The sequence below is a fragment of the Protopterus annectens genome, chromosome 10.part0 (assembly GCF_019279795.1).
Source record: "Protopterus annectens isolate FY-2018-M chromosome 10.part0, PAN1.0, whole genome shotgun sequence".
NCBI lineage: Eukaryota > Metazoa > Chordata > Ceratodontiformes > Protopteridae > Protopterus > Protopterus annectens.
Genome location: NC_056744.1, coordinates 308,702,063 through 308,726,463, shown reverse-complemented (window position 1 = coordinate 308,726,463; position 24,401 = coordinate 308,702,063). Strand labels below are relative to the sequence as shown.

At 43.2% G+C, this 24,401-nt stretch overlaps 1 protein-coding gene across 1 annotated transcript in view; it reads left to right on the top strand.

Annotated features, from left to right (window-relative positions):
* Nucleotides 1-24,401, top strand: part of LOC122813060 (cyclic AMP-dependent transcription factor ATF-6 alpha-like) — a 2,557,378-nt gene that overhangs the window by 171,212 nt on the left and 2,361,765 nt on the right. The window contains exon 3 of the mRNA XM_044085178.1: nt 20,784-20,871. Coding sequence (XP_043941113.1) covers nt 20,784-20,871 — 88 coding nt within the window. The remainder of the gene's footprint in view (nt 1-20,783; nt 20,872-24,401) is intronic.

The window sequence follows — 24,401 nt, the reverse complement described above, 5'->3', positions numbered from 1 at the left end:
TATGACTATTAGAGCGCAAGATTTAAAATGGATATATTCACGAATCCTGCAAGCACATTGGCCACTTTTCTAAAAACCCCTTACCTCCCGAGTGGTGATCTTTAGCAAATCATTAGCTAGTGACAGATGCTTAAAAGCTGGAAAACAATTGTGAAACCATCGTACAAGGGGAGCAAAAGAAATCCAGGGAACTAATTTTGGTGTTAGCTTAACAGCAATGAAAGGGAAAATTATGGATAGAATCTTGTACATGGAGAGCAGAAGAACTTCAGGTAACTTCTGGTGTGTTGGTTTAGCAACACTGTGGAAGAAAACCGTGGCAAGAAACTTAGGATTAAGGGTGATAGTGTTTCTGAAAGACAGCAGTCCTCATGACAGTACCCAGGGTGGGTCCATGACTCCCCATTACAGTACCCAGGGTGGGTCCATGACTCCCCATTACAGTACCCAGGGTGGGTCCATGACTCCCCAGGACGGTACCCAGGATGGGTCCATGACCAGGAACAGCTAGCAGTTATGTCTTGTCCAGTTTATGATTTAATACATGCAGTCTGTCTGGGCTTTAGCAAGGCTTTTGACTTTGATCCTAATACAGGATCCAAAAAAGGATTTGTTGTAAAATCGGAGAACCAAGACTGAGAACAGGGTAGGTGATTGGTTTAATGGAAGGACAAAGGATTGTAGTGAGAGAGATGATGTCAGAAATTAGGGGAGTAGCTAGTGGAACATTGTGGAGTTAAGTCCTGGGATATAGTACTATTCTGTATGTTTCTCTGGTGTATTTGAGGGAATAGAAAACAAGATTTTCCTTTGTTGAAGATTGAAAGATAGTTGTAGTAGTGGATGATTGGGGGGGGGGGTGCAGTCTAGTAATGAGCTGGAATATGCCAGTAAAGGTTCAGTGCAGTTATGCAAAGTAACAAGTTTAGGCCACAAACAGCCTTGATGTGAAGTATCAGCTGGGGTGGGGGTGTTAGAACTGATGGAAGCAGAGCAGGAAGAGGATCTGGGCGTGTAGATCCCTCCCAAATTAAACCACCAGGAGCAAGAGTGAGAGGGCAATGGCAGCAGCAGCAAACAGTGCTGGTTTGATCCTCAGTGAAATGACTTATGAAATGGGGGGGCAATAACGCCTCCACTCCCCGGGGCCCTGGTCAGGGGCAGCGTCTCCACTCCTTGGGGCCCTGGTCAGGGGCAGCACCTCCACTCCTTGGGGCCCTGGTCAGGGGCAGCGCCTCCACTCCTTGGGGCCCTGGTCAGGGGCAGCGCCTCCACTCCTTGGGGCCCTGGTCAGGGGCAGCGCCTCCACTCCTTGGGGCCCTGGTCAGGGGCAGCGCCTCCACTCCCCGGGGCCCTGGTCAGGGGCAGCGCCTCCACTCCCCGGGGCCCTGGTCAGGACACACCTTGAGTGTGGTTTGTCATTCTGGAGGCCATATAAAAAACAGAAGTATCCATGGGTTATGGGAGAAAAAATATAATAAACTAAGAGTAGTTAGCATTTTGTCTTTTTCTTGTGAGACCAGAAGTGACTGTGGGATATATTCGTGCATAAGGTCATGTCAAGCAGACGTAGATGATTCTCCATGAACAGAAGTGAATGGGGGAGGGTGCAGTCTGAAGACGAGGATTCAGGGAGTAATGTAATCCTTAAAGTGTTTTTTTTCCCCAAAGCAAGATTTGCAAACCTATGTATTGGACTTTGGAGTATGTTGTGGAAAAGGAAACGACAAATGCATTCAAGAGGACATGGGGGATGTAGAGAAAGAGTAACAGAAACGTAGGAATGAAGGGGAGGTAGAATGTTAAATACACTTGGAGCGTTTTTTTTCTCCTGGAGTCATGGTTTGCAGTACAGCTGTACAAGTTAATCACCATAACTGCAGATAATTGAATTGTTTCTATTTCCAAAGTAGATTTTCTGTCCCAGTGGTACGGGGAGTACCTTGTATAAGATGAAGGAGGCTTTTAGTGGGGAGCACAAAGAATTCTCTTGGGCCCAAACCCATTACAGGCAGCTTCTAAGCCTGCCTTCTCCCAGACCACTAGCTATTCCTCAGGTTCATGTAGTACTATCCCAGACCATTGGCTTTTCCTCTGGTTCGTGTAGTACTAGATGTATTTGAAGCCATCTTTTTGTACCCATATTCTCTGCCACCTGCCTTGAAGAAAGCAGATCATTGCTATAAAGGGCTTGACACCCACAAGTTGATCCTTTTAGTAGTCTCTGTTGAATCCACTAGAGGTGTCCCTAAGGGTGCAGCTAGACACCTTTTACCTAATGACAGCAAAAGTGGATTGCTAGACAGATTAGGCAAAAAAATGTATCCATCTGCTACGCTGTTTTTGAGGGATGTCAGCTGTCAATGTCATGCATTAAAATACTTACAGGAGCAAATCCTTACTAACATAGAGTGCATTGCAGACAAGGCCTTACAGAGAGACACGTAAGAGACAGCCAGAGCAGCACTGCAGGTATCCAGACATTCTGTAAAACTGCAATGCATTGCATGCATTATGTAGGTCTGCGAAACTGCAATGCATTGCATGCATTATGTAGGTCTGTGAATCTGCAGTGCATTGCATGCATATTATGTAGGTCTGTAAAACTGCAGTGCATTGCATGCATATTATGTAGGTCTGTAAAACTGTAATGCTTTGCATGCATTATTTAGGTCTACGAATCTGCAATGTATTGCATGCATTATGTAGGTCTGCTATGGATTCTGTCACTGATAGATCTGCCTGGCTGAGGACTACACCACTGTTTGACCAAGTAAAGGCCAATTGCCTGAATGCCCCAGCAGAGAAATACTTTGCGAAATTGGACAAGAAGGGGAAGCAAATCTTAAGTGAAAAAATCCTGTTTGTCCCTTACTCATATAAATTACCCTTCTGAGTCTTTACCTCCCAGGCAAGATTAGGAGAGGTCTTTTTGATCAGAGATCAAGGCAGTCTTGAAGGTGGTAACCTGAGCAGTGCCTTATAGCAGGGGATCCAAAGAAACTCCCCCCACCAGAGAGCAGCTGTAACTATGCACAGTTCCCCCACCCCTCTAGCAGGAATTCTTTCTTCCTTAACAGCAGAAACTCCTCGCAAAAAAAAACACTGGGTCCTAAACATCAAAGAAAAGGGTTGTTTCATTCAGTTCAGGGAAGGCGGCCCTTCTAGGGATGCAGGGCCGGGCCGGTGTAAGCTTTTTGGGGGCCCCCAGCAAATGTCAAGTTGGGGCCCCCTGGGCACTTTCAGTCTAAGTATCACCCTGTCACTGCCACCACTTCTATCCATCTTTTTAGTTCATGCTGCAGGCTTTTAGGAGTAGTACACACAGACTGGCCTGTAGCTACAATGATCTTATTACAACAGGCATACATACCACACTGTGTTGGCCCATCTCACAAAGGGACATTTACAGTTACTGGCATTTAGGTGTAACAAGAATACATTACAACAGCCCTATGTACAGGGGAGAACTAATGTGCAATGGAACCCTAGGCACTGCTTACTGTTTCAGCCCCCGCCCAAAAAAAAAAAACACACCCTCCAGAGTTTCCCATCTGTTTCCCCCATGTTGGGCTTCCCACTTATGCACAGTACTTTTTTTTTCTTCCATTTCTCACATTTTACATTTTTTCTTCAGCTTTTTTTCAAGAAGCCATAACTTTATTTATGCTCTAAAGTGCTTTTTAAAGTTTCTTTTTTTTACCCAATGATGGCTTTAACAGAAATGATGATTAAGGAAAGAAATTCAGTGTTGCTGTTCAGCTTTAGTTTTTCTTCCATCTTTTCAATATACTTTCTTGACCAAGACAGCACAGTAATAACCATTTAGGAAATAACTCAATTAAGCCGGTGCCCCCAGAAGCTAGAGCATTAGTGGCCTAAACAAAAATTGAGAGTAAGAAAAAAGAATTTCAGTCTTAGTCTTATTTTTTTCTTTCAATGAAGACAATTTGTACCCAGGGCTTAAAATTCAAAGCTGACAAAAATAGTAGCTCAAAATAAATTAACAAGTCAATTGTTGTGAGGATACACAGATCATGTATGGGAATACTGCCTGCCTCTCTAATCCTCCCAAAAAGACAGTCACTGCCTATGCAACCGTCTGGTGTTAGATTGGGATGAAAGCAGAGGTTCAAATGGCCACAGTCATGTATTTCAAGTGACTGCCGAAATACATATACATAGCATGTGTACTTACTCTTCAATCCTAACCCCCAAAGACAACCAGCTGTATATGTGCCTGATGTTTGATTGTGAGGAAAGTGAAAATAAATAATGACTGCAGTAATGTATTCTACTTTGCTGCTACCAGGCAGTTCACTGCCCATACAGGAGCTAAAGTAACCTTCCTTGTATACCTCTGAGGTCTGTTAGAAAAGTACGGGAAATGATGACTACACAATCCTCAGCACCCTCATAACCTACGGTAAGTTTCTGTACACAAACATCTGAGCAGGGATGTTTTAGAATGTTTGTGGTTGAGGACAGAGGCTATTACCAGTTTTATCCTAACAGGGTCATGTCATAACTCCATTCAGGCTAAAGAGTGCAATCAGAAAATGGAAGCATGTTTTTCTCCTCATTTTTCTTCAACCAAAAACAGCTTTTTGGGGTCCCCACAGTCAAGGATGATTAAAGGAGCCTCCTGTATCCATTTATACAGTTTAGTGAGTGGGGGCCACCAGATTCCTAGAAGATCTAAGTGTCTGAATGCTCTGTGATATATTTTATGCCTTTCTTTTGAAATATAATCAGCTACATTTTTATTGATACCCTGAAGAATAATGTGTGTGTTTCGGCATTATTGGATATGTGCATTGATAAAAATCTGTGATATTTTTTACACACACACACACACACACACACACACACACACACACACACACACACACACACCACAGTAATGCTAATTTTGTACTTATTTCAGCAAGTACGTTGTACTAGTACTACTATGCAAGATCAGTGACTGCGTTTAGCAGTCATCAAACAGCAACAGGGATAAGTCACTTTTATTTACCTCAGTGAGGAGTAAATTAATACCTATCACTATCCCTGATTTCACAGATATTCCTGATTTTGTCTCATAATTTTGCTCTGTCACAATAAATCCAGTCATCAGAGTTTTATACTTATTATTGTCTAAAAAAATGCATGTTGATGCAAAATGTGTTGTTATAGTATTTTTTTAAATGAATTAGAGTAATATATAAAATGTGTTGTTATAGTAACTTTTTAAATGAATTAGAGTAATATATAAAATGTGTTATTATAGTAACTTTTTAAATGAATTAGAGTAATATATAAAATGTGTTCCTCGGGCGGCCACAGTGGTGCAGTGGTTAGCATTGCCGCCTCACAGCAAGAGGTTCTCCGGTTCGATCCCCAGCTGGGGGTGCCTTCTGTGCGGAGTCTGCATGTCCTCCCTGTGGTCGCATGGGTTTCCTCCGGGTGCTCCGGTTTCCTCCCACATCCCAAAGACATGCTGCAGGTGGATTGGACACTCTAAATTGGCCCTAGGTGTGCATGTGAGTGTGCCTTCTGTGGAAGGTTGGGCGCCGGGCTGGCAACTCGGCACTGTAAAACTCCACTGCCAATCAATGTGCGGACAAGGTGATCCGCTGTGGAGACCCCTAACCAGGAAAAGCCGAAAGAAGAAGAAGATAAAATGTGTTCCTCATTTTGAGACTTTATATAAAATGTGTTCCTCGTTTTGAGACTTTATTATGCTATTATTTTTATCACTGAACAGAATTCTTCAGCGAAGACGTTGAGAGTTATAGTAGCAGTTGTTCTGCCAGTATGTATAAAAACCCTGAAAAAGAAACCATCCCTGAAGATTAGAAGCATCAGCTCTTCTTAAACTCCACAGTTTGCACTGATATCGGTTACCCTGGGCTGCTGATCTCTGTAGTGGTTACTTTGCTTATGTTCATTACAGCTTTGTCCTAACAGGGTCATATCACAGTCCTGTTCAGGTTAAAGAGCATAATCGAAACTTAATACATTTTTTCTCCTCATTTTTCCCCAGCCAACAGTGGTTTTTGTGGGCCCCCCACACAGTCATTGATTAAGGGGCCCCCTCCAGCCACAGTTGCAGATACCTAAAGCTGGCTGTGTTAATTTTAGTGAAGAGGATGTCCACCATCAGGGCTTAACCTAGGCCGGGGTATTATGTCATTGGTAAAATATTTAATGAAACTATAAAGCTTGTTACCTGACAAAATACTGTTACTATAACTAAAGATGTTTGAATTGTGAAGGAGATAAATGAGTTATTACTACTTGCCTGCTTTATTAAGTATCAAAATTGCTGTACTAGCTTTTGTTGGTTTGACAGACATGTTACAAAATATCAAGATAAGATAACTTGCTGTGGTTGGGGACCCCCCAGGACCAGGGGGCCCCCAGCTTCTGCAGGGTTTGCTGGTGCCTAAAACCGGCTATGAGGGATGCCAAAGCCCCTAGAAGAGCAAGAGGGTTGTCTTCCCTTCATCTTGCAAAAACCCCTGCAACAAGGGTCCATTCAGCCATTCTCTGCTGGGGAGGATTCAGCAGGGTTTTACTCCATGATTGTTCTAGTCCCAAGAAAGGAAAGCACTCTGGAGATCAGTCTTACACCCATGCAATGTGTCTGGACCTCAGAACAAAGGAAACTTTGCTTAAAGCAGGAGGAGTTGCTGTGTTTTTTTTCCTAGCAATGAAAGCATTTCAAAGCAACCTGTCCCCAGTAGCACTACTGATTTCGACAGACAACATTACAGTATGTGGTATGTAAGCAAGGAGGAACTTATTTTTACACCTTGTGCAGTCTGGCAATAAAGATTTGGCTCTTGGCACAAGAATTGCAACCGACAGTTATAGCATCCTACATCCAGGGCTAGAACAACACTGTAGCAGGTTCTTTGAGCAGGGATCTTCTGAACCCCACCGAGTGGTTGCTGAAGAGAGAGAGAGAGAGATCATCTTGTCCCTCACCCATCAGTTTGGACACCCCAGTGTAGATCTCTTCACCTCTCCTTAGAACAGGCATCTCGAGGTTTTGCTGAAGAACCCAACTGATGGGGAAATGGAGGATGGACGCCTTCCACAAATGTACAGAAGTTTTCCTGTATGCCCTTCCTCTGTTACAGCTGATCCCCAAGGTACTGATAAGTGAGATCAGACAGGCCAAGGCTGAACTCATTCTCCCTTCTATTGACTCTCTGTGAATAGGAGCTGTTATGTTTTGTCACCAATGATGGATCTACTCACCCAACTAAAGGGGTCTGTCATAGAGCCTCACCTGCCCACTCTCAAACTAACAGCATGGAGGACTGGTGCCTGCCCCTGAAAATTCCTAACTACCCCTGAGGATGGTGAGAAAACCTACTACCAGAAAGTTGTGCGTATCCAAATGGATGCGGTTTTCTTCTTCGTGCCAGACCAAAAGTATCGTGCCTTCTAATGCTGACATTAATGTAGTCTTGGAATATCTTTCTGGGTTATTTCACCAGAGCTTTTCGTATTCCAGTATCAAAGTGCATGCTTCTGGTCACCACCACTTAGTTCCTAAAAGGGGTTAAAACCTCCCAGGAGAAACCTGGTCCAATCTTGGGGCTTAAATTGTGTTCTAATACAATTAACTTTGTCACCTTTTGAGCCAGAAACTTCTGCTCCATTTAAAGGTACTGCTGTGGAAGATCACTTGCTGATAGTCATCACCTCAGACAGGTGGGCTCAAAACTACAAGCCCTTATGCGCAAAGAACTTTTGTTTTCCACAGGGACAGGTAACCCTTAGAACTAACTCCTCCTTTATGCCCAAGTTATTATCTGACTTATCCTTCAATCAAGCTGTTCACCTACCAGTGTTTTATTTACAAACCTGCAAAATAAATATGAAAAAATCCTACATTTCCTGGATGTGCACCGACAGATCAGTTATCTGAACAGACCAAAGCTCACAAACAGAGCAGACCAAGTTCTAGTGACTCTTTAACAGAGAGAAGGTAAACCTGTCTCAGACAGACTACTTGAAAATGGATAGCCAGTTGCATTACTTTTGATTGTCCTGTTTATGGAAAGCTGCTACTAACCCAGGTCAGAGCTCACTCCACGAGACAGAGGGCAGCCACTGCTTCCTTCTTAGTGTCCCTACGCTGCCATTTTGGAAGATGCTACATGGACTCTGTCCACACCTTCAGCAAGCACTACCATTTAAGCAATGCCTCGAAGATGTTTCAGTACAAACACCTGTCCTCCTACCCTTCTATCAGTAGGTCAGTGTTGCAGTACAAACACCTGTCCTCCTACCCTTCTATCAGTAGGTCAGTGTTGCAGTACAAACACCTGTCCTCCTACCCTTCTATCAGTAGGTCAGTGTTGCAGTACAAACACCTGTCCTCCTACCCTTCTATCAGTAGGTCAGTGTTGCAGTACAAACACCTGTCCTCCTACCCTTCTATCTGATGGCCTCTTCCACCATCTGACCGGGCATCTCTCATCCATCATTATTCCCTCCCTTTAGTCCCTGACGTCCAGTTTGTTCTCTGATGTCCATCAGTGAGGGATGATGGAAAGACTTCGGCATTTAGGCCGGTCGTGGTGTTCTGCATGCAAGAAGACCCAAGAGTCCGTAGTGAACATTGACACGAACATCTACAGTTACAGCAAGTATAACGCGACTGCGCTTTACTTTTCCCTTGGAAAAGGCAGCTTCTCTGTGTACCCTTTCAAGTCAGGAAGAGATAAAGATGATAAACGTTAATAAAAATAGATATACATTGGTAGAAATAATAACTTTCTGAAAACTGGGTCTCTATATTGGGGGAATCCAGTGTTCATATTTCTGTTCTTTGAAAATGTATTGGAGTGTGGCCCAGATCCTGGCTTCCAAATCTGGAACTCTCATGTGTGGATATTTGTATATTTGGGAATTCCCTAATCTGAAGGCCATTGAATGCATCCGATAACTTGTAGTTCAAGACTGGGAACTGAGAAATTTTAGGGAGTGCACAGATGATGCAGATGTGCAAGCAGCTGTGATCCATGGGCCCTAGGCTGTCCTTAGTTAATACATAGGGATAAAGGTGGGGCAGGTTTAGCCAGTGTAATAGGTTGTACAACCAAACTAGCTCTTGAACCTATTCTCACACCTTGCCCATTATGGTGAGTTCCAAACAGCGCTGATGTTCTTCGTGTTTCACTGTTGCAGTCATCACACTTAGATTATCCTGCCAGGGGTATCCCTTAGTCAGCCCAAATACCAGAGGCTTAATATTTCTGTCAGTTGTTGTCGCTTCAGGACTGACGTCAGGTCGTCCGTGGTATAAAAACAGGCAGCTGATGCCATTACATCAGTCTTTCTTTCTTGTCGAGGAGCTTGAAGCAGAAGCAGTTCACGAGTGCTGATCGGACGCAACCTGAGATTTCATTTCTGAAATTGAAGTTGAAGTCTTCTAAAGTAAAGTACCCCGTTGGGGATCCTTTTTTCTTGCTCTAACCGATGTCAGAAAAGGTTAACAGTTGTCTTGCCTGTGGAAAGCAAATACCACACTGAGATTTCCATTCTTATTGCATCACCTATTTAGGCCCAGACCACGATGTACCTCACTGCCGGTTTTGTGCTTTGTTCAACGCCCGAACTAGTCATCGTCGGGCCCTTATTGTAGCTAAATACTTCGTTCTCTACCTCTGTATTCTCAAATGGCTTCGATAAGCCATCCGACTACTGATCTTTCGAAAAAACGTAAGGATAAAGACGGAGACAGACCGCACAGGTCCAAAACTGCCGACGACGCTTCTGTTAGGCTAGTCGCCAGTTCACCGGTACTCTGTGAGATGCTTTTGCAGCCCCTGATGCCTGCTTCAATGGATTTGCAGGCCTCTACCGAGACACGTTCGGAGTCCAGTATGCCGCGAGACTCTTCTTTGACTATGGATCCTGCGAATGTCTCTACCCTGGATGGATGTTCTTCGTGTTTCACTGTTGCAGTCATTACATTTGGGTAATCTGCTGGCAGGTTGCCCTCAGTCGGCCCGAATAACAGTCTTTGGTCCTGCGTCAGTTGCTGTCTCCTCTTCCATGACGTCCGGTCGTCAGGGGTATAAAACATGCAGCCGACGCCATTTTATTCAGTCTTTGTTGCCGCGTGGTACCCGAAGCAGAAGCGGTTCGCAAGTGGCCGACTCCTGAAATTTTCGCATTCGAGTTTCAGAACCGAAGTCTTCCAACTAAAGCTAAGTACCCCATTGGGGAGACTTTTTCTTGCTTCTTACCGATGTCAGTAAAAGTTAATTGCATTACTTGTGGGAAGTAAGTACCTCATAAGGATTTTCATTTGTACAGTATTCCTTGTCTAGGCCCAGATCATAACGTGCCTTGCTGTCTGTTTTGTGCTAGATTTAACCAATGCACTATTAAGCGTCTGTATATTTTTGCTTCTAAATATTTTGGATCAAGATTTAATTATCCTGAAATGTCATCTGTTAGCAATCGGACTACCGGAGTTCACAAAAAAATGCAAAGAAAGAGACCGTTGAGGTCCAAAACTGACTAAGAAGCTTCTCCTAAGCCAGTCGCCGGTTCGCCAGTACTCAGTGAGGTGCTTTTGCGGCCCCTGATACCCGCTACTTTTGAGTCACAGGCCTCTACCAAGACCCATTCGGAGTCCAGTATGCCGCGAGATTGAGTATTGAACCCGCGGATCTGTCTCCCTTGGATGGGTCCGGAGCTGCTGAGCAGGCACCAGCTTTTGAGGGTGTTTTCAGGCCACAACATTTTTATATTAAACAGACGCCAGGCTCAAAAACATGGTCAAAAACATCTGTGTCTAAACGCATGAGCCACGTGCTCCAGTCCCTATGCCTAAAAAACAGATGATCAAAATGGCTAAGAGGCCTAGGAAAGGCACTGATTATGAATCTTCAGATTAGGTTTCCATTTCTTCTAATCAGGAATTTTCTATTCCACCCTATGAGGATTCTGATGCAGAGGAATCCATCCCATCTGCATCTCCTCCTGAGGATTAGTCTTTTGGAGAGACTTTGCATACTTTAAGGGAACATTTTCATTGGGAGATTCAGGACTTCTCTGAATCAAAAAAGAGGCGTAGGGATTTCCTTCGTCCTCAGCATAGGCCTTTGGCAATACCTCCTGTATTAGACATTGTTGATGTGTTTTCGGACTCAAGCATGACTCCTGATTCCCTGCCTCCGGCTCTTAGTAAGCCAGACTGATATTACAGGGTTCCTGACTCCCACAAATTTTACTCAAAAATCCTGCTGCTGATCCTGAGACTATTTCTCAGGGTCCCAAGTGTGTAACGGCCATTACAGCCAAAAATCCTACCCCCTCTGATAGAGATTCCAGGGTGCTGGATAGATGGGGAAAGAAGGTATATATGTTTGCATCCTTGGCAATCAGGGCCTTAAACTGCCAGTTTCATATGCTTAAATATCAACAGCATGTTATGGGCTTACTGAAACAGAAAATGATGATTTCTGATTGTGTGGATAAAAGAGTTACATGAATTATTGCATTCAGCAGAACAGGTTGGAAAGCATACTTTGCAGTGTGGTTTTGATTCCTAGGAGGCCTCTTGCAGGGCCACCATTACTGGATCTGTGATTAGAAGGCATGCCTGGCTCAAGGAGCAAAATCTGCCTGATCATGTTAAAGCTAAATTGTTGGATGCCCCCTTGCAGCATGATACTCTGGTAATAAGGCAGAAGAGGTTTTAAAGAAAATAGAAGACAAAACTAAATCTATGCAAACTATAAAAGATTTCATGCAAGTGCAGCCACCCAGGTTCAGTAGACACTGGCCTACTAAAAATTGGTCCTTTCCTGTATCCAACAGAGCCACTCAAAGCAAATCCAGGCACTCAAAAGGCTCCAGGTACCAATCACAGGGTTCTTACAGGTCAAAGCAATGGGGTGCCTCCACCTCCAAATCTGGAGGAAACAAAGCACAACCCTACAGTAAGCAGTGTCAATGACTTTCCTCTACCATCACCAAGCACTTATCTTTTGGCAGCCCCCTTGGGGGGGGGACTAGCACTTCATGCTCAAAATTGGCAGTTAATTACCCAGGACAAGTGGGTATTAAGCATAGTATCCCAGGGGTACAGATTTCATTTCCATACATTGCAAATTCCAAACTGATAACCAGATCTGCCACAAACCAGTGGGCAGGGGCCCAGAAGCAAGTTATGTCCCTCATGGATATGGGGGCTATTCAACTGGTACCAGAAAAGGAAAAAGGACAAGGTTTTTATTCAGGACTTTTCCTGGTACCCAGAAAAGACAATTCATTGCGTCCAATTCTGGACTTATCGATTTTGAACACGTTCCTGGACATTCCAAAATTCAAAATGCTGACTTTAAAACAGCTACTGCCTATGCTAGGCAGGAATGCTTGGTTAGTAGCTCTAGACTTAAGAGGCATGCCTGCATATCCTAATAAGGGAATCGTGCAGAAAATACCTTTGCTTCAAGGCAGATTTTTTGCATTACCAATTCTCTGCACTGCCCTTTGGCTTATCTACTGCGCCCAGGGTCTTTACAAAGTGCCTGGCACCAGTAATTGCATTCTGCAGACAAAGAAGCATTCAAATTTATCCATATCTGGACTACTGTCTCAAGCAGAGGACAAGGAGACACTTTTCTTCAACATCTGGCATTTGTAAAAAGGCTTCTAACATGCCTAGGGCTAGGGTACACCATAAACGAAAAGAAATCACAACTGGTACCCTCTCAAATAATTACATTCCTGGGTGCAAGCTTGAATGCAACTGCCCAGGTGGCTTACCTTACACCAGACAAACAAAGGCAACTGACAGCATACTTCAAACAAATGGCAACAAAAACCTAGTTCTCTGCAAGACAAATTCTGCAGGCTTTGGGGTTCATGGCATCCTGCATTCTACTAATCCCATATGCGAGACTGCATATGAGGAAACTCCAACGGTACCTAAAATGTTTATGGACTCAACATTGTCAGTCTGGAAACAATGATTCCTAACAGGAGTTTCTTTGGTGGGCAGAGACATGTCACCAAATCAAGGGGTTGTCATTCACTCTACTCCCTGCCACCCAAACCCTAACTACAGATGCATCAGACTATGCTTGGGGGGGCCCACCTGGCGGGGGGGAGATGCATTCAGGGCAAATGGAGCCCAAACCAAATGCATCTGCATATCATCCAGAAAGAGATGCTAGCTGTTCAGAATGCTCTGACAGCCTTCAAGGACTTGCTTCATCCAGGACAACTACTAATAAAGACTGACAACACCACAGTAATGTACATAAACAAGCAGGGGGGTACACATTCCTACCCCCTTTGCAGACTAGCCATGACATTGTGGGACATGGCCTTGTCTTAAATACATCTTCAAGCTCAGTTCCTGCCAGGAAAACAAAATACTCTGGCAGACCTAAGCAGAAATCGTATGGACCCGTACGAATGGAAACTGGATCCACAAATCTTCAGCATGTTAACACAGAAATGGGGGAGCCCAGACATAGATCTATTTGCCTCTCCTCAAAATTATCAGTTGGACAAATTCTGCACAAGAACTCATCACAACAAAGCATGGACAGTGGATGCTCTATCCTTCAGCTGGAAAAAACTATCAGTCTATGCCTTTCCCCCTCTGCCTCTACTCTCCATGGTCTTACTTAGTCAGACAGGAAAAAACAAAAATGATCCTAGTTGCTCCGGACTGGCCTCGCCAGCACTGGTATCCATTTCTAAGGAATATGTCTCAACTTCCTCAATGGTACTTGCCTCAAATACCTCATCTACTATCTCAGCAGAACAATCAGATTCTGCACACTCCGCTCCAAACTCTGAATCTTGCAGCATGGCTGATCAATTAATTATTCAAACAACACTTTTCAGTAAATCTGTGATGGATGTCATTTTGGAAGCCAGGAGGCCTAGTACTAGAAAATCTTATGCTGATAAACGGAAGTGATTCTGTGCTTGGAACCAAGAACAAGTAACAGACACAGCAAAGCCCAATATTCCTCAGATTTTACAATATTTGACTGAGATGCTTGACAAGGGCCTTTCTTTTTCTTCAATAAAAATCCATGCCGCTGCCATCTCGGCTCATTACAACACAGAGCCCTCCCCTCTTTTCTCATCCTCTGCTTAAACAGTATCTTAGAGGGGCCAAAAATTTAAGGCCTCCCAGAAAATCACCAACTCCTGCATGGGACCCCTCAATTTTGTACTGGAAAAACTCACCCTGCCTCCTTTTGAACCAGCAGCTACTGTGGATATAAAATTTCTATCTTGGAAAACGGCTTTTCTCTTGGCAGTCACTTCAGCAAGAAGGGCTTCAGAACTACAGGCTCTCATGGCAGTGGAGCCTTTTATTATATTTTACCCGGACAGGATGTCCCTCAGGACCAATCCTTCTTTTATGCCTAAGGTTGTATCCAGTGTGGCTCTTAACCAGACCATTCACCTGCCAACATTTTACCCAAATCCGCAGAACAAGGGGGAGCGGATTCTGCATTCATTGGACGTACACAGACAGCTAAGATTCTACTTAAACAGGACCAAATCTCTAAGAAAGTCTGAGCAACTACTGGTAACATTTGCTGCAGGATCAGAGGGGAAGGCTATATCAAAGCAGACCATTTCTAAGTGGATAAGCCACTGCATTCATTTCTGCTACTTGCACCATGGTAAACCTATGCCCAAGGGGATCAGATCACATTCCACCTGGGTTGCCTCTACTTCAGCAGTTTTTCTCACAGGGGTTCCGACCAAAGACGTTCTAGAAGCTGCTACTTGGAGCTCTGTTCATACCTTCTCAAAGCATTATCATTTGCCTCTCTTCTCCAAATCCAGGGCAGGCTTTGCCACTGCAGTTCTACAGGGCCTTATAGCCGCTCCTAATGCTGTTTAGTTCCATTCTCCCATTCATAGTTTTGGGATTCTACCCAAATGTAATGACTGCAACAGTGAAACACGAAGAACATAGTACAGTTTACACTTACCATAAATGTAGATGTTCGAGTGTATTCACTGTTGCAGTCCGGGTTACCCACCCGCTATCCCCCTTTTTATAAGTTTTCTTTCCTTCACTATACACTAAAGCCTTTGTGGTGTGTTTTCTTTTAGATGGAGGTAAAGTTTATGTTGCTAAAAGTGCATTATCTATATTTCTGTTTATATATATATATATATATATATATATATATATATATATATATATATATTTTTTTTTATTTTGCTCCACATTTGGTGGGCACCTGACATCTAGGGCAAGAATAACTGAATAAAATGGCGTCTGCTGCATGTTTTATTGTTTTTTACCTCTGACGACCTGACGTCATGGAAGAGCAGACAGCAACTGATGCAGGACCCAAGACTTTGTTATTCAGGCCGACTGAGGGCAACCTGCCAGCAGATTTACCCAAATGTAATGACTGCAACAGTGAATACACTCTAACATCTACATTTATGGTAAGTGTACACAATTGTACTGTCCTGAGTCACTGTGCATGCACTGGCTTCTGAGGAAGTTCTTCGCACTACTGATAATTAGATAAAAAACGATGTTCGCGTCTTTAGTTCTTTCTAAAACTACAGAGTTTCTATTCCAAGAGTATGAGCTACGCCTAAACAACAGACAACCCTAACTCAAGTGCCTGCTTCCTTGCCACAATCATAGATGCTTAAAATGGCAGAAGACCTTATGCTGATTAGGGGAAGCCAGCCTTCCCTTGCTAAAAGAGACCTGTCTCCAGCAGCATTATCTGACCAAGAGTTTGGCGACTCTGAGGTTTCTGATTATGAAGACATGCTTTTGTCAGCCTTTGAGGATTCTGATGCAAAGGAATCCATTCCTTCTGCCTCCCCTCCAGAGGATTTTTCTTTTGGTGAAACCCTACATACTTTGAGAGAGCATTTCCATTGGGAATGCCAGGATTATCCTCAGTCCAAAAAGAGTCTCGGGGAATTTTTAGATTTACCACAGCACAGACCCTTAGCTGTCCCTCCTGTTCTGGATGTTGTGGATGATGTCTTTGTGGAATCCAGTCTAACTCCTGATACCTTACCCCCTGCTCCCAGGAAACCTGATGGGTACTACAGAGTCCCTGACTCGCACAAATTTATTTTCAAAAATCCTACTGCTGACCCAGAGGTCATCTCCCAAAGACCTAAAGGAATAAAAGCAACTTCAGCTAAGAATCCCACCTCCTTGGACAGGGATTCCAGAGCTTTAGACAGATGGGGTAAAAAAGTATACACCTCTGCAACTCTTGCAATCAGAGCATTAAATTGGCAGTTCCACATGCTGAAATACCAGCAACATACTATGGAACTTACTAAACAAAAATTATCTATCTTCTGTGACAGTACAGAAAATAAAGAATTACAAGAGCTTATGCATTCTGCAAGCCAAGTCAGCAAGCATACCCTACAATGTGGGTTTGACGCCCTAGAAGCATCTTGTAGGGCAGCAGTCACAGGTTCTGTACTTAGAAGGTTGCCTGGCCTAAGGAGCAGACCTTGCCAGACCATGTCAAATCAAAATTATTGGACACACCTCTGAACAAGGACAATCTGTGTGGCACCAAAGCAGAAGAGGTTTTAAAAAAGATGGAAGAAAAAGCTAAGTCTATGCAGACACTCAGACGTTTTGTAAGTGCAACCTCCAAGATTCAGTAGGCATTGCCCCTCAAAACATTGGTCCTTTCCAGCCCCCTCAAGGCCACCTGAAACTAGGCCTAGGGGAAACTGACTCCCCCCAGACTACAGTCTCAGGTTATGCAGAGATCTAAGCAATGGAGTACCTCCACTTCTAAAACAGGGAGTGCTAAGCCACCCCCTTATGGAAAGAATTCACAGTGACTTCTCAACTCCTCCCCTCACCTCTGACCAATTGCTCGTGCCCCTAGGAGGAAAACTTGCCCACCGTGCAAAAAACTGGACCTCCATCACCAACGATCGGTCCTCAACATAGTATCTCAAAGGTACAAATTCTATTTCCATACGCTGCCAACCCCAAAAGGGTTCCCAGACCTTCCTCCAAACCAGTGGGCAGAGACACAAAACCAAGTTCAGTCCCTGCTGTCCATAAGGCAGTTCATCCTGTTCCTGCAGAACAGATAGGCCAAGGTTTTTATTCAGGACTTTTCCTGGTACCCAGAAAAGAGGGCACCTGGTGCCCAATCTTAGATCTATCCATTCTAAACACCTTCCTGATAGAACCAAAATTCAAAATACTCACCCTACAGCAGCATCCTCCCTAAGCTGTCCAAAGATGCCTGGTTAGCAACCCTAGACCTAAAGGAGGCCTGTCTGCACATCCCAGTCAGGGACTCCTGCAGGAAATATCTCCATTTCAGGGCAGGATCTATGGATTATCAGTTCTCTGCTCTTCCCTTTGGCTTATCCACTGTTCCCAGAATTTTCACAAAATGCCTGACCCCAGCCATTGCCTATTGCAGACAGAGAAATATTCAAATTTACCCCTACTTGGACTACTGTCTGATTCAGGCAGACAGTCAGGGAAAAGTGTTGTAGCACCTGACATTGGTAAAGGATTTCTAACCTCCATGGGGTACAGTATCAACGAAAAGAAATCCAAACTAGTCCCCAGTCAAAAAATTGTTTTCCTGGGAGCAAGCTTGAACACAGCATCCCAGATGGCATTCCTTGCTCCAGAAAAACAAGCCTACCTGACAGGCTACTTCTCTCAACTAACCACCAGAACCCAGCTATAGGTAAGGAAAATCCTGCAAGCCCTAGGGTTCATGGCCTCCAGCATTCTACTAATTCCCTATGCCAGACTCCATATGAGGAAACTTCAGTGGTACTTAGTCTTTGGTGCCAACATTCTCAAGACCTGGAAACTATCCTACCTTGTCTAAGGAAAGAGTTCCTTTGGTGGGCAGCAGCATGCGACAACAACAAGGGACTTCCCTTTACACCACCCCACTCTACCCAGACCCTAACCACAGACGCATCAGTCTATGCCTGGGGTGCACATCTGGATGGCAGGTGCATTCAGGGCCACTGGAGCCCAAATCAAATTCATCTGCACATCCACCAAAAAGAGATGCTAGCTGTTTAACACGCTCTGACCGCTTTCAGATCCCTACTTTCCCTGGGGCCTCTACTAATCAAAACCGACAACACCACAGTGATGTGGTACATCAACAAGCAGGGGGGAACCCACTACAACTCTGCACGCTAGCCATGACCCTTTGGTACAAGGCCTCAGCCATGCATATTCACCTGCAAGCTCAATTCCTGCCAGGCATCCAAAACTCTCTGGCAGACAACGTGAGCAGAAATATCCTAGACCCACATGAGTGGCAATTAAACCATAACACCTTCAGCTTTGTGACCCAGAAATGGGGTACCCTGAAGGTGAACCTATTTGCCTCCCCCTGCAACCACGTGCTCAGCAAAGTCTTCACCAGGGAACCTTACAACAAGGCCTGGAAAGTGGATTCCCTAGCCTTTCAGTGGGCAAACCTCTCAGTCTATGCATTTCCCCCCTCTACCTTTTCTTACAAGGGTATTACTCACGATAAGGGAGGAAAGACAAAGGGCAATCCTGATTGCCCCAGACTGGCCATGCCAGCACTGGTACCCACTACTGCACAGTCTGTCACCGTTGGCTCCATAGCACTTCCCCCAGATCCCTACTCTCCTAACTCAGCAGGAGGGAAAGTTCTTGCATCCAATTGCAGACCCTGAACGTAGCAGCATGGCTTATTCCTTGACTTCTCCTCCAGTGGCCAGCATAAGCAAGCAGGTACTGGATGTCATATGTGAAGCCAGACAACAAGGAAATCCTTTGCTGACAAGTGGAAAAGGTATTCTTCCTGGATTCACACTGAAGGAGCGGATACAGCACAGCCCTCCTTGCCTCTCATCCTGGATTACCTAGCAGGCCTACTCTACAGGGGCCTGTCCTTCTCTTCCATTAAGATCCATGCCTTTGCCATCTCTGCTCATTACAGCATTGAGCCACCTCTCTTCTCACACCCTCTCATCAAGCAGTTCCTGAGGGGTCTAACAACTTAAGGCCACCAAGAAGAGCCCCTACCCCTGCTTGGGACCTTAACTTTGTGTTGGAAAAGCTCACGCTACCCCCCTTTGAGCCTGCAGCGTCAGCAGAGTTCAAATTCCTCTCTTGGAAAACAGCCTTGCTTCTGGCCATCACTCAGCTAGAAGAGTGTCTGAGCTACAAGCTCTTAAAGCTGTGGAACCCTTCACCATTTTTCATGCTGACAGGGTCTCCCTCAGGACTAACCCAACTTTCATGCCTTAAGTGGTGTCCAGTGTGGCTCTCAACCAATCTGTCCATTTGCCCACCTTTTTCCCTAATCCTCAAAATAAGGGGGAAAGGATCTTGCACTCTTTAGATGTGCACAGACAGCTCGGATTCTACCTTGATAGGACTAAACCCTTTAGGAAATCTGACCAGTTACTAGTCAGCTTTGCACCAGGGGCAGAAGGCAAGACCATATCAAAACAAACCATCTCCAAATGGATAGCATACTGTATCCATTTCTGTTGCAGACACCACGGGAAACAACCCCCTCAGGGGGTCAGAACGCATTCCACTAGGGCAACTTCAACGTCTACAGCATTCCTCAGGGGAGTCCCTACCAGGGACATTCTGGAAGCTGCAACTTGGAGTTCTCTTCATACCTTCACCAAGCATTACCACCTGCCTATCTTTTCCCAATCCAGGGTGGGCTTTGCAACCACAGTCCTGCAGGGCTTACTAGCCAGCCCTAACTCTTCTTGACTGCCTCCATTCTTCAGCTTTGGGAATCAACCCAAGTGTGATGACTGCAACAGTGGAACACGAAGAACATAGTACAGTTGTGTACACTTACCATAAATGTAGATGTTCGAGTGTATTCACTGTTGCAGTCCTGGTTACCCTCCCTCAACTTTGGGAATCTACCCAAGTGTGATGACTTCAACAGTGGAACACGACGAACATAGTACCGTTGTCTACACTTACCATAAATGTAGATGTTCGAGTGTATTCACAGTTGCAGTTCTGGTTTCCCACGCTCCAGCCCTCTTGTCTCTCTTCCTCACTCCTTACATGGCTATTGGTATTTACTTTTTACTGGTAGTGTTTTTTCCACCATAACTTAGCTCCCTATTTGGGTGCTCCTGACATTTAGGGCAAGAAAAACTGATGTAATGGCGTCAGCTCCCAGTTTTACCACTGACGACCTGACGTCAGTCCTGAAGCGACGGCAACCAACACAGAAATACTAAGCCTCTGGTATTCGGGCTGACTGAGGGCTACCCCTGGCAGGATAACCCAAGTGTGACGACTGCAACAGTCAATACAGTCTAACATCTACATTTATGGTAAGTGTACACAACTTTACTTTCTTGGAGAATGCAGTAGGTATCTTTGAGCTGTAGTGAGACATGAACTAAAAAAAACAACTACTAAAACAGCATTGTAGATGGCAGGGAACTAGGTGGAGTGAATTAGCAGAGTGCTCACTGCCTGCCATCAGAATGTGACATTTCAAGGCTGAATGTAAGAGAAGCAGAAACCTGTAAAATGTGATACTCCACTGTAAGAAGCACTTTGCAGAAGGTTGGTAGCTTCCATTTAAATATTTTTGTTTTTATGTTTAATATGTTCTCATCCCCCCCCCACCACAGTATTTGTAAGTATGAACTATGAATTTTGTTGTCTTTCTGATGAAAAATGAAATGCTGGTTAGTAAAACCAAGCCATTTGAGCTTCTCTTACTGTCTGTTCTTTCCATCGTTTTGGTTTTTAGCCGCTGGACCCAAATCGCATTGATTTCGATTTTGATTTCAACACTTGGAATTTGGCGCATTGGAGTGGCACAGAGAACCTCATCACAGGTACGTTGGGGGTGCTGGATGAAGCATCTCCAAGGTATGTTTTCTTATAGTGCCACTTGCAGTTGTCACATGTAAAACTGTACTTGTTAACATTTCAGCTGGCATAGGGGGGTAATGGAGGAATTTCCAACGTTACTTCCATCAACAAATATAAATAAATAAATAAATAAATAAACAATTAAATATACTAATTGATGTATTAATGTATGATGATACATGGTAAAAATTATAATATACTAAACCATAAATCAATCTAATATATGCATAATATAAGATGTCTGTGTATAAAATGTATATGAAGAAATAAATAAATGTGTATAATAAATATGTACATATAATAAATATATATAAATAAATACAGAAGAAGGTCTACATAATATGAGTATGAGTGTGAATATAAATATGAGTGGATATATAAATGGATAAATATGAATATATTAATATATTAAAAACAATTGGATGTGAATATTTATTTATTTATTTATTTATTTAATTCTCACATACATATATATATATTTATTATTATAAAAACATATAAACTGAACATATTTATATTTACATATATAAGTCATATATCCAAGTTTCTATCATATTTCACCATGCATCAATACATACATTTAATTCAGCATATCTATCTATATTATATACATATTTTATATATAAACTGACATGATGATGATCTTGGTTTTACATTTATATATATATATTTTTATTCATGCATATTCTTATTTAATAATATTAATTATACATAAAGAAGTCTTGATATGTTCTATGTCTTCATTGTACAAATATATACATATTTTTTAGATATGTGTGACTGGAACCACTTCTTTCATTGACATGATGTATATAAATGTATATATATTTTAGTTATATATCTGTGTTTTATCTAAATGGTTACAACAAAGCTGTTCTTAATTAATTAATTTATTTAATATGCTTCAATTATTTCATTAAGTTCACTATAAAATGTGTTGCTTTTATTCACAGTTTGCAGGATCTGAAGAAGCTAATCTTAGTGAAAGCGCTTATCCGTGTATTATTTTGTCGTTTTCATGTCAATAAACGTGCTTATGTTAACAACTCTGGGACTTGATACTTGAATGAATATCAAACCTGAAACGCTCATATTAGACTCGTTCCTTTGCACTATTACCTTATTGTAACATTGCCTCAAAATGCCCAGATTCACCAGTTGGACTGGAGCGTACACCTGAAACTGCCCTTTGGACATGCCTGGTTAGGTACAGTGAACTGTTTTTCTGGATGTGTGGTAAGGTTGAATAGAGAGCCTTGTCCTTCTGTACAGTACAGGAGGATCTAGTGCTAGGGTTTATAAGTGCTTGCTATAAGTTTTGAGTAAGTGCCGGACTGAGAAATGAATGGCTTCAGTGCTTAAGTTGAAAGTTTGTCTAGTTCCAAGGGAAAAATTGAAGAGGAGACTTTGTGGAGCCGGGAATAGTTTTAACCTAGCTAACCAGTGCTGCCCAGCGTCAAAACTGGGCAAATGCGGTATTTATAACAGGGAAATGAAAGAAATTAGCCCAAAATGGACAATAAACTACTAATTCTGGGCTGAAGCTACTCATCCAGGGACAGATAGGCTACTCAAAGCCCCCCTCTCACAGGTGAACAGAGAAACTTCCTTCTATCCAAATAAGGTATGGGCAAGCACAGAGATTTGTAACACAGCCCTGAATTCAGCACTAACCTGAAAACTGGACTATACTAGCTTAGAAAGGCAGAAAAGAAGTATGTATGTGTGTGTGTGTGTGTGTGTATATATATATATATATATATATATATATATATATATATTTATGTGTGTGTGTGTGTGTGTGTATATATATATATATATATATATATATATATATATATATATATATATATATATATATATATATATATATATATACTTTTGTCAGAAAATAAAGCCGATACAATCAAAAAAATACATTAAATGCGCAGAAAAGGATACTTATTGTTATATATTGCAGATCAGAGTTGTAGTCAATGCCCCCAGTAATAAAGTAGGAAGAAACACAAATACAGTAAAAGCAGATGAATAAAGTGCATTTTATATATATATATATATATATATATATATATATATATATATATATATATATATATATAATATAATTGATTTAAACAAGGTACCCAGTTAACCAGAAAAAAAAGCTGAAAACTGAGCCCTGTTCCAGCAGTCCTCAATCAGACAAGTTCTACTGCACACCCCTGCTTACTAAGGTGCAGGTGAACCTCCTCCAAATAAAGATGGCCTGGATCAGTGCTCAAGTTATTCAAACAAAGCTAGATTCAGCAGGCCTGAATGTGGTCTATGCTACAGCAACAAGGCGCACCAATTTCAGAAAGAAACGGTTCAAATAAGCAGGCGTAATAAATAAATAAATAGAATCCAGGCCACCAAAGGCAAAATCTCTTTTATCGAAACACACAATTTCAGATGAGCGCTTTTGTCTTAAGGCAAGACTTCTTCAGATAAAAACACAAGTGCTACATATTGCTTTTAAAACCCTCCCAATTACTAACAGTTAACATTTAAAAGATCCACACACAATTACTTGAATTTAGTGATAAATTTCTGATGTCCTTCAAGGATGCATCTGCAGTCCTTACAAATGGGTTGTCCTGTCGTCAGGCAGCCCTTCGGTCGGCCGGATTCCAAAGTCTGGGTTTGGCTTCGGCTGGTGTCGCACTTCACCCGACGTCATAGCTGCAGTTCTTCGGGTATAAAGGCATCAGCCGATGCCATTTTCCCCAGTCTTTCTTGCCGCGTGGCGCCCGAAGCAGAAGCTGTTCGCAAGTGCCGGTCGGTCAGATCCAGAGATTACTACTACCGAATACTACTTCAAGACTTCTAAAAAGCTAAGTACCCCGTTGGGGACTCTTTCTTGCCTCAGCCGATGTCAGAAAAAGTGAATAACTGTTTAACTTGTGGGAAACAAATACCTCATAAAGATTTCCACTCGTACTGCTTACCTTGTTTAGGCCCAGACCACGACGTAGCAGCTTGTTTAGCCTGTGCTTCTTTCAACCGACGAACGCTTAGGCGTCGGTCGGAGTTTGCTGAACAGTTTTTCGGCTCAGATTTTGCGTACATAATGCCATCGGATCCTCCGACTACTAAAATTGTTAAACGCAAAGAAAAGGACCGACACTCGCGGTCCGCGGTTTCGGCCGAAACCACGGTTAAGCAAACCGCAAGTGTCTCTGTTTCGGCCGAAACCGAGCAAACGGTTCAATTTTCAGCCGAATCCATGACTACTACCGAGGCCCCCTCTACCCTACTTGAATCGGCCTCTGAAGTTTTACCTACTACTGTGGTTTCACAAGATTTATCGGACACCATCCCTTTGGATGTTTCTACCCCAGCACGTGGTGCTGCTAGGCCTCCTGCAGCCATGTCTATAAAGGCCTTTGCCAGGGCTAAAGCAGCCAAAACTTCTAAGTCTGTGCCTGTTAAGCCCCCCCTGTCACAGGCCCAGCTCCAGTTCTCAAATGCTTAC